Source organism: Panicum virgatum, chromosome 2K (genome assembly GCF_016808335.1).
Source record: "Panicum virgatum strain AP13 chromosome 2K, P.virgatum_v5, whole genome shotgun sequence".
Taxonomy (NCBI): domain Eukaryota; kingdom Viridiplantae; phylum Streptophyta; class Magnoliopsida; order Poales; family Poaceae; genus Panicum; species Panicum virgatum.
The window spans coordinates 6,826,118-6,844,207 of NC_053137.1; the positions used below are offsets into that span (position 1 = coordinate 6,826,118).

The following is an 18,090-nucleotide window of genomic DNA, read 5'->3' on the forward strand; positions in this document are numbered from 1 at the left end:
GCTTTGGAGTCTTCGGCGATGGCAACGGTTGGTCTTTTTTTGAGAGAGATAGGGGCGATGGGTGGATTTGCTACAGAACTGACCTCGATGTAATTTCTATTTCTTATAGGGTCCTTTATGCAAAAGGGGGATGAACTGTGCTTTATTAATATATACTCCCTCTGTTCCAAATTATAAGTCATTCCAAGAATCTTGGAGAGTCAAAGTTTTTCAAGTTTGATCAAATTTATATGACAAGATAATAACATTTATGATATCAATTAAGTATCATTAGATTATTTGTTAGCTATATTTTCATAGTGCACCTATTTGATGTCATAAATCTTTATATTTCTCTCTATAATTTTGGTCAAACTTTGAGATGGTTTGACTCTCCAAGATTTTTGGAATGACTTATAATTTGGAACGGAGGGAGTATAATCTACCCTATTTTGCAAAAAAAACAAAAAAGATGAATTGCTCTTTGTACAATTATTGAACTTTTTTTAGGATGAGTAGCAGAAATGTACAAGAGCTTTTAATATTTTGAGCAGAGTATGTAACAACGGATCTTAGTGATATGTATTTTGAAAAACCTTTAGGTTGTGCCGTTGTGGCACGAACAGTTGAAAATTATCATCTGTGCCTCTCGCAGTATATCTTGTATCTCACAACATTGGGCATATTCAGTTCCACAGATATGTACGAGGATACCTGAGTTGCTTTCAGTTCCACAAATATGTAGAAGGATATCAGAGTTTCAGTGCCTTTGGGAAACACAGCTTGCAAGAAATCTGCGCACCTGGTTGCAAGAACAGTAGGGTCAATGCCTATAGATCACACATTTGATAAACAGGATCCCAAAATTGAAAGGCGCGGCAGAGCAAGGAGGAGTAACCCATAGAGTGGCCAAGACATGCGCTTTCTTCCACTGCAGATGTACAAGTTGTATTGTGCTATGACTCGAGTGAATGTGAATCTTCATACAAGCCTGAAGCCATGTAAAAGATAGGAAAACATGGCATATGATCATCAAACACAATTAGTTGTTGGGCGTTTTAGTTGTGTTATCCATTAGTATATCAGAAATAAGCAACTTGAAAGGAAATCACTGAAAACAACGAATTTATCTATTTTTTAAGGGAAGAACAGTTAGGTTACCCGAAGGTTTCTCTAAATCAAACACACGCACATCACACAACTCTTCTACGTAACCTGGAAGAAATGTCTATCTGACATTTGATCGAGCACTTAATGAGCACAGGAAGAAGAGCTTACAACACCAACCAGTGTAGTGCATTACCTTAGTTGCTTCGTCAAACTGAAGATAGAAATTGATGCTAGCAGGGAGGAGCCCCGTTGTGTTCCCCCCCAAACCAACCATGGCTGGCTGCTAATCGTTCCCTTGTCCTTCACGTGGCTGCATCCTTCTGAGCTCATCAACGAGAGGGTCTGAAGCCGCTGCAGCAGCCTCACGTTCCCGTCGCCAGTCAGTGCCGCTCACGGAGAGGGACCTTGGCTTCTCGTGCCATCGCGTTAGGCCGTGGAAATGCCTTCTTGCTGCTCCTCTTCATCCTTGGTACCACGGGGGAGGATGCAACCGTGTGGGCCAAAACGCAGCAAGCAAAGTTGCCTCTGCTGCCTGTTGCCTCTCTATTCCTCATCTCTTCATTTGGTCAAGCATAGAGCAGAGGAAGCGGCAGTGGCACTGCAGTCTGCAGAAACAGAATGGAAGCTGCAAAAATTTAGGTTGCTGGAGAAACCATTTTGGTGTTGTCAAGAACTGAACTTGCGACATGCGAACTCCGTTTTTTGACATCTTATTAGAATAAATTTGGGTTGGAAAAAAATAAATGCTCCTAAAATTGAATCAAACGGAAAGCTTACAATATTATCTCAGTAATTGATTCTTCTTCGAAGCAAAAGACCTTACTTTGCAGATATTGGGATTTGCTAAATCACATTCACGCTTAGGACTTAGAGAGCTGGTTTGCCTGCAGGCAAGGCATTCCGTCGAGCGGGTCCTGGGCGGGAGAGATTACAGGTGTGCAACGTCCGTTCACCACCAGGGCATCCATGCAGCTCTTGGAGTCCATCGCCGTAGCTGTAGCCGTGATCTGATGCTGAGGCACGCGGGCATGGTCTCCCTTTGGTGCTCGCCTCCTTCAACACGGGTAGTGGGCGGCCGGCCTGCCATGCAGGGCCAGTCGCGCGTGGCGCAGCGGCCAGGGCAGCACCCAGCGGCCGCGGGGCGAGGCCAGGGCGCAGCCGGCGGCCAAGTGGAGGGCGAGTCGCGCCCCGGTGGCCCAGGCGCGGCAGCCTCCGGCGGCGCGTCGCAGCCGAGGGAGGCCCAATCGGCTCGTGCGTCTGTTTGAGATCCAGCAGGCGTCCATCGAAGCGGCGAGGCGGAGGGGACGAAGATTGTGTAGGCAGTCCTACTTCAGGATGTGGCGATGGAAGAAGGGTTCTAGAAGCCGTGCGGTACCACGAGCTTCTGCGCGGGCTCTGGTTGGCGAGCGACTCGCAGGACGGGCCGAGGTGGCCGCTGGGGACGTGTCGGCGAGCGGGAAGGCGTCGGCTCCGCAGTGGCGAAGGAAGCCGGCATCGAAGCGAGGGTGCAGGTGGTGGATGTGGATCCGACGGTGTGGGCAGGGGCGGCCCCGTCGGCGCCGGCACGGGGGGCGGCGGCGGCGGCGATGCTGACGAGGAGGGAAGAGGAAGAGGAAGAGAGGACTGCGGGTTGATTTCGGTAAAGATTGAGGGCTCTTTTGCAAAACAACCGGAATTCGCTTGATCTAGGCCGTCTGTCTGCCCGATCGGACGACCGGGAAAAACGAGTGGCGTGGCCACGCTAGCTGGCCACCTTTTGGTGCAAGAATCGTGTTAAGAGATGAGAGGAGGTGAACTCACCGTACGAGAGTTGCACTCAAGCAAGCCAGGCAACCAAACATGTGAAAATCAATCTAGGCTTTGCTATGCAGGCAAACCAATCACGAGTCTAATGCATTGGGCTAGTCAGGCTGGCCTGGGTTAGTTTCTAGCCAGGCTAGGTCTAAGCCGCTAAAACCAATCACCATCTAAGTGTTTTCTTCTGATCCTTCCACCTTCGGCTTTGTTCTACTTCCTACCAAACTTCAGCACTCACCTCACATTTTAGTTTGTTTTATTTAAGGTAAAAACTTTTGAAGTACTTCAAAATACTACGGAGCATATATAATATCTATTCTAGTAGTTCTATTAGGATTCCAACGATTATCAGTCCTCTTTAGAATTTTCTCAAATATTTTAGGGATGTCTAGAGATATTTCCAAGAATTATTTATTTAAGAGGTTGATGTTTTCTTTTGAAAATATGATTAGCCCTCTAATTACCACTTAATTACCCCTCCAAATAGGCTACAAAGCTTACTTGTGGAAAAAATATGAAAAAATAGTAAGAACATGCATCGCTTGTCGTTTTTTTTCCAAATAAACTGTCACTATTAAAAAAATTATCCCAACAGTCTTCCGGTATCTCTTCTTTCCCCAATAATTATTAGTTATCTTAATATTTCATTATAACCTCCCTCAAATAAAGGAAGAGTTTTTACTCTCTTTAGTAAGCAGTTGTATTGGAATGATATTACTAGGAAACTCCGATAAAAGCGCATCTCCCAATAATCCATAAAAATAGTATTAAGACATCTTAATACCATCTTATCAGAAAACGTTAAATGTTATGTTGTAGTGTTCGAAAAGGGCCGTGGTTAAAGAAGGTGACCGAACCTGACATGTATGCCTTATCGAAATGATTTAGGATTTACATTTGTGCCATTCAAATTTTCATGTTGCAAATAGGTAATAATGCCATATGCAAATATTAACTATTTTTATGCGGTTGTAACATATTTAAACTGCTGCAGCATCTCCAAAGGCTACTTTGCAACAAACAAAAAAAAAGCCATTCTAAGAGCATCTCCAAGAGCTCTTATATCTTGAGTGAGTTAGCTAAAAATAGAAAAGGAAAACAAAAACTCACATCCAACAGAAACTCTATCTACATTGTCTTCTATCCTCGTTTTCTATTCAGGAGGTGGCGCTAGGTATCTTTGCCTAGCGTTGAGCGCTAGCCATCCCTTTTTGGATTTTGGAGAAGCTGTTGGATTTCATCCATTTTTCACTAGCTATTTCATTTTACATAATAGCTATATCAGAATTTTAACTATTCATAGATACAAGAGCTCTTGGAGATGCTCTAACCCGACATTTTTTTTTTGGCAGACCCGACCCAGACCCTAGCAGATCTGTCGAGTCAGATCTTTGCAGGTTGGGAGGATGCTGCTTGCTTTTGTGTTGGAATGAAATCCTCGATTTTGATTTGCGATCCCCTTCCATCTCCTTGCAGCATGATGAGGGGCGGCTGGGCGGGTAGTCTCGCAGAAATTGTCGACGGCGAGACTGAGATACGGCGTGGTGCTGGCCAGAGGTTAGGATGGGGGCTCCGTGCGGCGCCATGGCCTCGAGTTCGTGCCCCGACGACGCCTTCGTCTCATCATCTTCCTCTATTAGTAGAATCCGCCGCAGATGAGAACGCCTTTGCTGATTCCAGACTGCTCTCGCCCAACTAGCGGCTTGAGCTCCTGGCTCGGCCATGCGACGGTCTGCCGGCGGCGAGGGCGAGGTTTGCTGGGGTTTTGCTTTTTTTTTCCTTCCTCTCCTCGGACCATCTTCTTCTCCAACCATTGTCCTCCGGCTCAAATGGCAGGCTCTACCAAAATTTGAAGATTTCAAATTTTTGTTTGTTTTGAAGGCAAACTTTGAAGTACTTTAAAATATTATGCACTGTCTATACATTGTAGTACTGTGATAGTAGGATTTCAACGTTGGCCAATGCATTTTACTATGGCTCACGGTTATTCATTCTCTTTATAATTCTAAAGAATAGCCTGTAGTTTTTTAGGTTAATTAAAATATTTTCTAGAGTTACTATTTACTTATAAGTAGGTGATGTTTTTTTTTTAGTATTGATTCCTAATTTGCTTTCTTTAGGGCGGACCTGGTGCAAGCAGTAGAGTCTTACCGCCTGCGACCGGGGTTCGAGTCGTGGTCTCCTCACATTGCACAGGTGAGGGTAAGCCTTGCCAATGACACCCTTCCCTAGACCCCGCACAGAGCGGGAGCTCTCTGCACTGGGTACGCCCTTATTCCTAATTTGTTTTCTTTCTCGAGATTGTCCCGATTAGACTACAAAATCATATCCTCAAGGTAATTGAGAAAAAATTATGAACAATTGCACTTAGACATTCAATTTGGACGAATATTTTATGGTGGATGGAAGGTTCCTTTCTAGTAGTATCCAAAACAAGAAAAATGAAATTCAACATTCAGATTGGCTAATAATTACAGTCGAAAACTGAATCGCAACACGGTGTATACCAAATCCCAATATAATTACTCTGACGAAACATGACACTGCTGGAGTATGTTTACTGAACGCAATGATATATATACTACATACCACTCTGAACATAGTATAACGATGTAGTATGCATTTCTACCTGAAGGCTGAAGCTGAGGCCATGACTGGTTGCTGCAAACAAAAGAAAGTAACAAAGAAAGTGATGGAAACAGATAATAATGTTCAGACTTCAAACCAACCAGGTCAGACTAGACCTGGATACACAATCAGCTTTTTATTCCTCACTTTATTCTTTCTTGCATTGCAAACACACTTGCATAGGAGTACACACTACCACTAACCACACTGCATGATGACTGTATATATAGATGGATGGACAGAACAGATAATGAAGCTCCAGCAGTCCAGCTCAAGCGTAGTACTTGACGATGCTGGTGTAGTTGCTGAGCTTGTCGTAGTAGCGGTCCCAGATCATGAACCCCCCGTAGTTGTCGGCCCTCTGCGCCCACGGCGCGGCGTCGTAGTAGACGTTCTTGGGGTGCACCCACCCGTGCGTCATCTCCGACGCCGTCATCCCCACGTAGAACCTCGTCGCCGGGTACGCCGCCGTCCACTCGTCCCACCGCAGGTGCCAGTACGCCTCGCAGTCGGGGTCGTCGTAGATCCTGACGTGCACGCGCTCGAAGATGCCCGTGTCCACCGCCCGCTTCAGGTACCCCGCCGGCGGGAACGCGCACCGCGGCGTCGCCGTCAGGTGCAGCGGCTTCCCGGGCCCGCCGCGGATGTTGTGCTTGGCGAGCTCCAGCGCCAGCACGTCGTACCGGTCCGCCGCCGTGCCGCGCTCCAGGAAGAGGTCGACGCCGTCGAGCCACGCGTCGCCGAAGGGCCGGCGGACGCCCGGCTTGCGGCCGCCGAAGTAGGCGTTCCAGAGGTGGTCGAAGAGGTCGAACGCCGCCTGCTCGGACGGGAGCGAGTAGCCGGAGCCGAAGCCGCCGACGGAGAGCGACACGGGGACGCCCTTGTACTGGCAGTGCTTGATGTCGGCGCCGATGCCGGCGAGGGGGTGGCCGGAGAGGTCGAGGTGGTACCTGCCCTGGCCGTAGACGTCGAGGAAGGACATGATGACCATGGTGTAGAGGCCGGAGTCGCAGGCCTCCCGGAGCGTGCCCTCGTCCTTGTTCCGGCCCCAGAACACGGTCACCTGCCCGGTCTTGTTCCCCGCCGCCGCCGCCGGCACGGCGAGGCAGACCACCAGGGCCGCCAGGGCCACGACGGAGGCTGTCCTGATCGGGCTCGCGAGCGCCATTGCTCGACCGATGGTTTCTTGCCGATCTTGGTTAATTACTTCACGTACTCGTGCTTGATCAGTAATGGTGTGAAGAACTAGCTGGAATCGACTCCGCTATATATAGATTATTCAGAGGGAGACGGGAATGTGGAATTCAGAGGCAGCTATGGATCGATTGTTGACCGGGGCAAAGAAGGTTTCAGGCTTTCAGCAGCCAGCTATCTTCAGATTGCCCCTTGTCCATCCGTGTGGAGGACTGCCTCTGCTAGTGATGGGAACGTTTTCCACGGAGCTGACTCGGACCTTTAGCTTGGGGAACATGGAGGACAGCTCACCAGGCTGATACGCCGGATCGAAAACGACGTGCATCCACGGCGAAGGAAGGAGAAGCAGCTAGCCGCCGCCGTCGTCGTTCACGCATTGCGGCGATTTTTAATTCTCGTTCGTGCTGGTCGATCTTGATGCCAATCAAGCAACAGAGACGCGGTCGTGTCGGTGGCCTCATCATGTATCTAGATCTCTCAGTTCAGGGGTTGACACACATGGTTTGTGCTACTACTTTTATCTTATCCAGGGGTTGACGCACATGGTTTATAAATAGTTTATCGTGCTGTTCGACGGTAGACCCAGGAGAGCAGCAGCAGCAGCCAGGCTGCTTCCTTGTGCGCTAACTTTTGAGTGTCGTCCAAGTTGACGATACTGAGATGCTGATTATGTTTGTCGTTTGAACATTTGGACAGATAACCTCTTGTAATTCTTGTGCTAATCCTTTAGAGGCCAAAGTTCAACAAGAAGAGACGTGAGTTAGAGTGCTCGAGCACTCTTTCTTGCGTCGTGGGAGTTTTTATCACACCTTCGTGAATTTTTTTACATTCCCTTCACGAAATCTCCATTTTGTGGTAGTACAATATATAAGCATTTAAGGGTATAGTGAGCGTAATATATAAGAAATATGTTTTTTCAGTTCTGATATCATGTAGAAAGATGGGAAACACCACACATTCGTAGGGTTAGAGCAACTCCGAGAGAATATCTATCCTCCTAGTTAAATTTAGAGTTTTTCCAACCCTGTAAAAACATAGAGACTCCAAAAGGTTGGGGAAACCAACAGATTAGGTAAATCTTGAGAATGTGAAATTCAAATGAGGTCCCTGGATTTTACACTAAACACCCTAGAAAGAACTTGGGACTTGCAATGTAGTCCTCATGACGTAGCTGCGGCGGTGGAGATGAAATTCGGGCAAGGGAAGGACTTGCCGGTGGTGGGAAAGTGGTGGGGGGAGCACGAGAGGATCACCTGCGATCGATTTGAGTCAAGAACCAGGGTCGGAGGTGGATGGAGGAGGATCGTCGGCGTACGGAAGATGGGCGCGTTCTTGATGGCGAGCACCTGCATTCACAATGCCGCTACATCCCTCGCTCACGGCAGCCGCCCACCCATCCGGCCGATCGCCTGGCCGTGCCCAACGGCGAAGGCGCCCCGCACGCTGCTGCCCAGACCTCCTCCACCATCTTCCACGACAGCGGCGGCGGTAGCAGCGCTTGCTGTCTGTCCAATCTCCACCCTGCCCCTCGCCGCCAGCTTGTTGTCGCAGACTCGCAACCGAGCTTCGACCCTACACCGGTGGATCTCGGCGCGCGGGGAAGAAGGGGGAGGGCGCGGGACCACAGAAGAAGAGATGGCGAGGCGACCGGGGTCAGCAAAGATCGCTAGCAGGGCGTCCGGGACAGCCAGTCAGAAAACGACGATTGGAAAATAGAGAGACTGTTGGATGCTATTTTTACTCTAATTAGACTATTTTTAGCTATTCAATTTCTTTTACAGAGTCGGTTGGAGATGCTCTTAGGTGACTTTTATTATATAGCCAGGATACGACTTGAGTTACAAGTCAAATTAATATACAATATTTATACGATTCTAATACAAACTTTCTTGAGGTCAATTTTTTTATTTTCTTGAAAAGAGTTACATTGAAACTGGACGTATTCGTTCTAATACCATTTCCTCTAGTTCTGCTATTATTACGATACCTATCATAATAATATTTTGGTTTCCATCCATATGTCTTAGCCAAGAGTTGCGGTATTATGAAGTTAATACTACCAAGGTTACATAGAGTTAAGATAACTTAATTAATAAGCTGTTGTGATCAAAGTTCAGCTTCTCCAGAAGGTTAATCCTTCTGCCAGGAGATAAAAGATTATAAGAGATGTGCTATCTACATATATACTGTAGGGGTAATAAATTATAGCCCTAGTAGTGTTTTCTTCACGATTCAGTATATTTTGGAACACGGTCCTTAAATTTTTTAGACTAAAATTTTAGACCTTTTACCAACTTCACCTCCTCATGGCGTTGGGTGTCACATCGGTCGTCCTTATTGGACTCTACACGTCTTTGACTAAACTAATATGCCTGGGAGACCGCATTGAGTTTAAATACGTCATTTACTTGTTGATTGGAGAGAGCACCATTAAAGTACATTCTCAGGATATATGATGCATCCTGATGAAGAGATTAGTGACAAAGAAAGTGACAGAACAGATAAAATTCAAACCGATTATAATTAACCGTTTATTCTTTTATATTAATTCTGAAATTTATTTCTAGGGGTGGGTGACGCTATCACCCGCCCCTACAAATCATTTTTAGGGGCGGGTGATGCTATCACCCGCTCCTAAAAATAGTTTTCTATTTTATCCAAAAATTCATTTAAATCTCTACATATAGAAAAACAAATAAAAAAAGTAAAACTTCTACACTATGATTATTGTAGACTATAGAAACAAAAAAATATGCCAAGTATATTTCAGTATATATAAAAGGTTAAGATTATGGAAACTTCAAAGTATGACTTGAGTTATATGAGATATTATATATAGTTATAGCAATTAGAGAACTTATAATAATTTTTTGGACCATTAGATGACTTTAAATGAAAAAGTTATCAACTATAAAGTTTTAGATCTCGTCATTCTCTACAATTTTGATATAAAGTTTGACTTCATCCGAGATCATATAAAAAAGTTATGAATTTTTTTGTGTGGAACCATTTTTGGGGCGGGTCATGCCATCACCCGCCCCTAAAAATACATTTGTAGGAACGGGTGAAGCCATAACCCGCCCCTACAAATGCCATGGGCGGTTCATGGCGTCACCCGCCCTTAGAAATGCTCTTTTTAAGGGCGGGTGACGCCATGAACCGTTTCTGAAAATTACGCTCATTTTTTAAGGACGGGTGACGGAGTGACCCGCCCCTAAAAATACTTTTCTAGAGGCGGATTGGATGCTACAGTAATCTCGCTCTATTTGTAGCAACGGGTAAAATTTTAACCCGCCCCTGAAAAAAAGTCGGAGCATTCCTACAAATCGTTTTTGTAGTAGTGTGATACACTCCCTTCTTCCAATCAGTGAGGACACTTTCTTTATATACCATTACAATTTCAAGTTCTGCAAAATGCATCAAGTTGTAATAAGAAAAGATGAATGAGGCAGGAGCTTAAAATTACAACTCGGAATATGGGCGATGCCTCTATTTTTGATGAAAGAGCCTCTAGGACCCTAGTGGATTTTGGTGTATTGATTGATAATATAATTAAATGACTAACTTGTTTATATGAGATTATGAGCAGATATTCAATTGAAAAAATGATATCAAAAAGAGATTATTCAAGTATTGCAAGCAAGTGTGAATATCCCGTTGGAGTTATTTGTATGTGACAAGCAAAACTAAGAAAGAAAAATAAAGAGCAAGTGACATGAAGACTCTTATATTTGTTGAAGCTTATTGACTTAAGTGGGATTTAAAATGACAAGCGCAAGTATTGTGAATGAGACATGATAGTGTGCTTATGCATAATCTTAAAATTGGAAGACTTGTCATATATGATGAATATTGATTATCAAACGAAGCAAGCAAGGAACATGTGAATGAGACACAATATATATATATATATATATATATATATATATATATATATATATATATGCCAGAGCTAATCTCTACCCTGGGTATAAAATAGGTATTCCGTACCCGAGGCAGTCACCCACCGTCCGCTCGAACGCACCGGGAGGGGGCGCGCAGTTTTCCTCCCTCGAGAGGGGGCGCCGGTTTTTGTTCTCCATCCAACCGCTCCCTGGTTTTTCTCCTCACCCAGCCGCTCCCTGGTTCCTCCCACGTAGCGCGGTTTTCCTTTGCCCAGAAACCGATCGCCGGTATATCGATCTCTGCCCAGAAACCGTGGAGGCAGACGCGTTCGTCCCTGGTGCTTCACGGGATTGCCGGCGACCCTGCGACCCAGGGCCATCAGCCAGACGCCGTGAAGACCGAGGAAGCCTGATCTCTCCCGGCCCTTCTTCCCTGCGAGACGCCGTGAAGACCGAGGAAGCCTGATCTCTCCCGGCCCTTCTTCCCTGCGAGCGGAGCGGAGAGCTACGTCGCCGGTCGCCGGAACCTGCGTCTCCGTCTCTAGATCGACAATATGTATGGTAAAATCGATCCGTTACCATATCTGGGTGAAGCCTGATGCAAGCACATCCTTGTGATCGTAGAAGCTAGCAAGGGATACTGGGTAACCAGACAAGCATGTCGAGCCGGAGGTTGATGTTTGGAGATGGGGATCCGATCGTCGTCGAGGATGATGCCATACCGTCCTCAGCAGAGCATACATCACCGGTTGGGGAGTCAGCGACAGCACCACATCATGCGACTGGCTGTTCCAACTATTCATCCCCGCCAGTGCCATCATCAAGTACCCCGACAGACTCGGGACATATGGTGGCTGCAACTTCAACCGCAGCGAGAACAACTCCAAGTGCCGATGCAAGGTATACGGCAATGGCGACACCTCCGAGGCGGGTTGATGGTGACCCATCCTCCATATCCCTCCACTCGCCACTTGCCACATTGACTCCAAGTGAGATTGGTACTCCAGACCCTGACCGCACGTACACACATGTAAGTACTCCAAAACAACCAAGAAAATGCCATATTTCATTGTCTTGAGACGAGCATAACTGACAGTAACATAAATCAAATCAGGCAAGAAAAGAATGAATGATAAGACAGGATACAGTCAGTTGCATATATCTTATTTCTTATTTCTGACAATGCTGTTTACAGAGGCTTGGATGGCACTAGTGTTCTCCGATAGGGTTAAGTCGAACTGGTCCAACGCTTCAAGTAGGGTCTCCGATGTATGTCCTCTGTGCCTTCACGAGTCACGAAATAATCAGTTAAACGCCTGGAATTGTCAGGTGCCTTGTTCTTTTCCTTTGAATACCGATGTGAGGACCGCGGCTTCTTCTTCCTGTAGACACCCTCAACAATGGGACAAGCAGCTTTCTTCCGACCACGGGCATGACCATCCTCCATTAGATGACCAGTACAATCATGAGAAAGATTGGTCTTCCGGACCACTGAGGGACTAGGCGGGATTGGTCTTCCGGACCACTGAGGGACCAGGCGGGATTTGGACAGACGACTCAGGACCACCGACAACTCCATGCGAGGACCACATATCAGGTCGGAGAGGAACCTCAAACCTAAAATGCAGAAAAGAAAGTATAAATATAAGTCGATGGGATGGATCAATTGCTGAAGAGCAACACAAAAGGATACAATCAAGTTGATTATATCCACATACCTCTCCTGTGTGCTCTCAAACACGGCTATCTTGGGATTGATAGGCATCCTATCCACCAACCTCTGCCCAGTGTCCACCCTAGTGAAAAGATTAAAAAGATCATATTCATGAGTAAGAGGGTTAGTATAAATGGCTACAGCACAGTTAGGATAGTATGGTTTAAGCAATTTATGCACGGGATCAATCAACCGAGTTTTGGAATTGATGTGCCAGGCAAATAAATGTGATAAATAGGACACATATTTAAGAACTTCATTGACAATTAAATAAAAAAATTGCTGCACATATGACCTTGTAGTTGAGTTGGCCTGCGGCGAACCACGCTGAGCATCTTCAGTGTGTGAGGACAGCGAACCTGCGCATTTACAAAGGTACAAGTGCATGAAAAGTAAATGCATGAGCTATGAGTTTTACTACACATACAAGTTTGATGCTTGAGTAATAAACAGAATAAACTTTAAGTATCTCTCCTCTAGATCAATGATGCAGCTAATTATTAATGCACCAAACATATAACTAATCTAGCAAAGACAATAACCTAAGAATGAATTTCAATATACGTAACATATGAAGATACATACTAACAGCATGAATTCATATAACCGGCCAAAGGGCTACTCAGTTAGCAAAGACATGGAATTGGAGTACTATGGACTAAGCACTGCATACATTGAAATATAATGAATCGAAATATATCTTCGCAGAGCACGGCAAGCAGTAAATGGGAGACAATTGCGCACCAGAAGGCTCCATCGGGGCAGGGTCTCTCGAGGATGGTGTGAGGGGGGTTGGTCTCGCCGGTGGAGCAGGCGGGAGGTTCCTCTCTGAACGGCTGCCGGCACGGGCAGCTTGAAGCTGCAGCACGACGGGGGCCGTCGGCGAAGGGCCTCGGCGGGTCAGCGGGATGGGGAGAATAGTAGAACCGCCACACCAGAGAGACGCCGGCGGGGGACAGAGACGCAAGAAATTGGGGAGCAGATGGGGGAACCTCGCAGGAGCGCGCAGGGCAACACGCTGACGTCGAGAGGCTGCAGGTAGCCGGCGGCTAGGACCTCGTCGGACGGCGAGAGGAGGGGCGACAGGACCGTGCTTCACCAGAGGGTCGCCGGGGAGGGCCCGAACCGCGAGATTGGGGGCCAGACGAGGGTGCCTCGCCGGATCGGGAGGGGGGACGGCCGCGCAGTCGTTCGCGTGGGTCGCCCGAGGGTCAGCCCGCCAATGGCAGCCGGCGGCGCAGGGTGTCTCAGAGTCCAGCGGAGCAGAGTGTTGCGGGGGCGGGACGAGCACCGGCGAAGCAGGAAGCACGGGGGAGAGCGGTGCATGAAGGCAGGGGGAGGGCGGCGGGCGGCGCATCACCGGTGGATTCGCCGGCGGGAGGACGAACGGAGGTGCGGTCTGATTCGCCTGCGGGCGGACGGGACGGAGGATCGTGGGGCACGATCTATTGTTGCGAGCTGGGCACCGGGAGGTGGGGGCAAAAACCGGCGGCAGTAGAAAACCGAAATGAAGAAAACCAGACACGGATCGATTCTGGGTCGGATCCGACGGGGGAGGGGGGTGTCGGGTAGGGAATAGCTTATTCCATACCCAGATACCCAATAGACCTACTATATATATAATAATAATAATAAATGAAGTCTCAAATTGAAAAGCTTGCATATAAAATTGAATTGTGAATTCAAAATGATATAGAAGATTTTATGCATGACATAAATTAATATGAGTTTAAAATGGATGGCTAGGATGAAGGTAGAGGATCGAGAGGCGAGTTTGAAGAGGCTACGCAAGCGACGGCTTGGGAGAGCGAGGAAACCGATACGGGTCAAAGATCGGAGATTCCAGAGTCATGGAGAGCTCTATGTTGAAGAGTGTTATTATTCAAATGAAGAAGGTGACTTGTGAATCAAAGATGAATTTCATTCTTATATCAAGAAAGATTCAAAGTCACTAGCTCAAAGCGGATATGCTAAATGAATTGAAGATGTTTATGCCCTCAAGATATTGATTGAAGAAAGTTCGGTTTGATCAAGACATGAAGCTCAAGTGATATTTATGTGTTTTATTTGTGATAACTTGAGTATAGGATACTGTACTATCAAGAGGGATGCAACATCAGGATTTAGACAAAACCAAAGTGCTCATAGCAGTCCAAATAGAGTCAATCCCGAGAGAAAAGAAAATTCCAGAAACCACCTATGACCGGTCTGACCGGTCCAAAGTGACCATAGGGCAACGGCTAGTTTTTCAAATCGACCGGTCTGACCGGTCTAACACTAACAGGGACAACGACTAGTTTTTAAGAGATGAGTATTTATACCCTATAACTTCACTCATGCGTGGTGCTGATGTCTATACACTTCAGAACACTTTGAGAGCCTTGTGAGGGCTTGAGAAGTCCTCCCCAATCTCTCTTTATGAGAGTTGAGTGATTATAGTTGAATCTTTGAGTTAGCTTGAGTGAAACCTTTCGTTGAGAGCATTTGAGCAGTGAGAGTATAATCCCTAGCTTTGAGTACTTGTGGTTGCGTCGGCTAACACATCAAGCATTTGTTACTCTTAGAGGTGAAGCCTCCTAGACGGCTAGGCGTCGCCGGCTAGCTCCCAAGATTGTGGTGTGCAGCGGTAAATTTGTTGCAGCATCGATCTTGTGTCACGAGGGCACATGATCATATAGTGGAAGGAGGAGATAGCTTGACCTTGCGGTCGCCATAAGCTTGTTTTGATTCACCTTCCTTATTGTAGAATCTTTGAGCTTAAATTGTGCTTTCGCTCGATCTACTTGGTTATGCTTTATTTGTGTGCAGGAAGCTTATTATATTGCTAGAAATACTCTGCAGAAGTCATACACCAATCTTTGTTTACGTTCAAACTCGAGAAGGAAGAATTAACTCTGTTTGTGCAGGTTCTGTGTGTAACCGATCACCCCAACCAGTCTGACCGGTTATGTCAAAATTAGTTCATATTAAGTATTAGACCGGTCTGACCAGTCCGTTGGCTAACAACTATTTTAAGTTGTGTAATTTAAAGAAATGTCTATTCACCCTCTTCGACGACGGACAAGGTCTTATTCCTATTGGACAGCTGGTCCCTCTTCTGCTCTATGTCCAAGATGCGACTGCGCAGCTCGGCTGTGGATGATTCCAGGCGCTGCTGTAGCTTGTTGTTCATGGATTTTTGCGCCTCGAGGTCCTTTCCAGGGGCCTCCGCGCGCATGATGGCCCCACTTTTATATAACAGCTTGGACTTCTTGGAGCGCTCCACCAGTTTCTACTCGCAGCAGAAGGAGAAAGAGAATCAGGGAGACAGTCTAGCAAACTACACGAGTATCAATCACAAGGAATAGGCAGACATGCCTTCATGTATTCGCCAGCGCTCTGTCATGTGCGCCATTTGTTCGACTTCCAGCAGCGGGACTTCGAAAAGCCTTTCATCAGTCCAGCTCTGCGTCTATTGGCTTGATCCCATTGCTGGCACGTCGACCATAGTACTACCATGCTTCAGATTCGTCAAGTCCTCATCCTTTTTGGCCATTTCAGATTTCAGGGCTTCATGTTCTCGGAGTAGTTCTCTCTGAGAAGCCATAATCTCTTGAGACCGCTTGGATTCACTCTGCAGTTTGTCAGTCTGCTCTTTAAGTCTCTCTTCCAGAATTCTGACCTTTCCAAAATCTTCAATTTTATCTGATATTGCGTATCTCAACTCTCTGTGGTTTAGATTAGTAAGAAAAGATTAACAATATTAAGCAAATAATCAGGAAGGTAACAAGAATCCTTACTCCTTTAATCTGGAAACATCTTTATAAACCTGACTTTGGCTTATGTAAGCCTCGATACGCTGAAATAGACTTTCTGAATGCTAGTAGACATGAAAGCTGTGTTAATGATTATAAAAACAGCTATACTATCACAAATAATTTGAGCTATTTTCTTACTTGATTACAGATGTTATAGAGTTCAGTCCTCAAGTTCTTGTCGTACTGTAACTGAGTCTGGATATGGGAAATGTCACTTGTAGCTACTAAAGTGGTTGCAGGAGGCACTGAAGATGTAGACTTTGTTGGTATATTCGTTGTAACCTGATCCGGTACTGGGGTCACAAGTGCCGCCTGGCTTTGTCTGGGGTCAGTCTGATCAAGTGCAAGCGCTTCCATCTGGACAAGATTAAAGCTCCAGCCTCAGCACCCGAAAATATATCTAGATCCCAACAAATAGACCTCATTTTATCATTGCAAAGAATGATAACATTTCAAAAACAAAGAAACCTTACTGGCATAGACAAATCATGGGCAAGTCCTTGAGAAGTTGAAGTTTCTTTGACCACTTCGATCTCAACCTCCTGTTCATGTGCCTTGCTTGAAGGAATGGAAGCCATAGCTGTAAATATTCTTGCATTTGTGGATGGGTGTTCTGTCCCAAGTTTCTCGTGAGTTCCAGTTTCAGAGTTCATGGGCTTATCCATCAAAGAGGCACCTGTTTTCCTGGTTGCCTTGGTTGCATAATCCTCCCCACCAGTTCCAGACCAATGCTGGATGCAGGGGAGAGATTTCATCAACCTTGCGCTTCTTAGTAAGAAACATCATTGAGCTTATGTATTGCAGGCTATGATCACCTCTGTAGAGAAGGGTTGCATATAGGGAAACCTCTATTAGGAATCTGTTGCGGCCATTGAAAGTCCAGGCTAAGTAGCACATGTTCTTTGTTAATCTAGTTGACATAATAGTAAGAAAAACACTAATAGAGCTTTGGCTATAGCCACAAACTAATGATATGAAAACAAAAATATCGACACCAGCCACCAGCACAAGACAGTTCATGATTGAAGGAGTTCAAAAGAATGACTGATGCAACATAAATCTCATTGATGTGTGCGGTGTACATTTATACATGTTCAGAGGCTGTTAGCCACGTCTAACCAACTAACAACCAAGAGCTAAGTCAGCTAAATACAAGGCACGAACAAGTCAATTCAGTTACATGCAAAATCAATTACCAACACCCCCCTGCAGTCTGTACATCGGATCTCGGACGAACACACAGACTGGATCGAAATTGCTCAAAGACCTTGGTGGAGAGCCCCTTTGTCATTACATCAGCAAATTGTTGATCTGTTGGAACATGTAGAACTCTGAACTCCCCGAGAGCAACTCGTTCTCTGACAAAGTGAATGTCCAGTTCAATGTGCTTTGTGCGCTTATGATGAATGGGATTGGTGGCCATGTAAACTGCTGAGATGTTATCACAATATACAATTGTCGCCTTGTCAATGCTGCATCCGAGCTCAAGAAGGAGTTGGCGAAGCCACACACATTCAGCTACTGCATTTGCGACCCCCCTGTACTCAGCTTCGGCGCTTGATCGAGAGACCGTAGGTTGGCGCTTTGAGGACCAAGAGATCAATGAATCACCAAGATAGACACAAAACCCAGATGTTGATCGTCGGGTATCCGGGCAGCCGGCCCAATCGGCGTCCGAGTAGGCACGAACCTCAACAGATGGAGAGGCATGAAGTTCAATTCCAAAGGAAGTAGTACCACGGACATACCTCAGAACACGCTTCAGCAAAGCCAAGTGAGAAAGACGAGGGTCGTGCATATGCAAGCACACCTGTTGCACAGCATGAGCAAGGTCTGGTCGAGTCATCGTGAGATATTGTAGTCCACCAGCGAGACTACGAAACTCAGAGGCATCAGGTACTGGATCGCCATCAGCAGCAGCAACTTTCGGCGATGTGTCGATCGGTGTAGAAGCCGGTTTGCACTGAAGCATTCCGGCACGATCCAA

The 18,090-nt window shown here is 46.3% G+C and overlaps 3 protein-coding genes across 3 annotated transcripts; all 3 read right to left on the minus strand.

The window, feature by feature from the left end:
- Positions 1-5,576: 5,576 nt before the first annotated feature.
- On the minus strand, positions 5,577-6,915 carry LOC120664099 (xylanase inhibitor protein 1-like). The gene has a single exon (XM_039943105.1). It carries the CDS (start codon positions 6,680-6,682, stop codon positions 5,786-5,788), a length of 897 nt encoding a protein of 298 aa, XP_039799039.1. The 5' UTR covers positions 6,683-6,915; the 3' UTR covers positions 5,577-5,785.
- Positions 6,916-12,076: 5,161 nt separating this feature from the next.
- LOC120664104 lies at positions 12,077-13,046 on the minus strand. Its single transcript, XM_039943111.1, has 3 exons — positions 12,602-13,046; positions 12,311-12,388; positions 12,077-12,209 (listed from the first exon to the last, which is right to left on the minus strand). The coding sequence occupies exons 1-3, from the start codon at positions 12,706-12,708 to the stop codon at positions 12,092-12,094; spliced, it is 303 nt and encodes a 100-aa protein (XP_039799045.1). The 5' UTR covers positions 12,709-13,046; the 3' UTR covers positions 12,077-12,091.
- A 2,107-nt stretch (positions 13,047-15,153) lies between these two features.
- On the minus strand, positions 15,154-16,911 carry LOC120664105. Its single transcript, XM_039943115.1, has 4 exons — positions 16,577-16,911; positions 16,242-16,460; positions 16,086-16,165; positions 15,154-16,013 (listed from the first exon to the last, which is right to left on the minus strand). Exons 1-4 carry the CDS (start codon positions 16,856-16,858, stop codon positions 15,758-15,760), a joined length of 837 nt encoding a protein of 278 aa, XP_039799049.1. The 5' UTR covers positions 16,859-16,911; the 3' UTR covers positions 15,154-15,757.
- Positions 16,912-18,090: the final 1,179 nt, after the last annotated feature.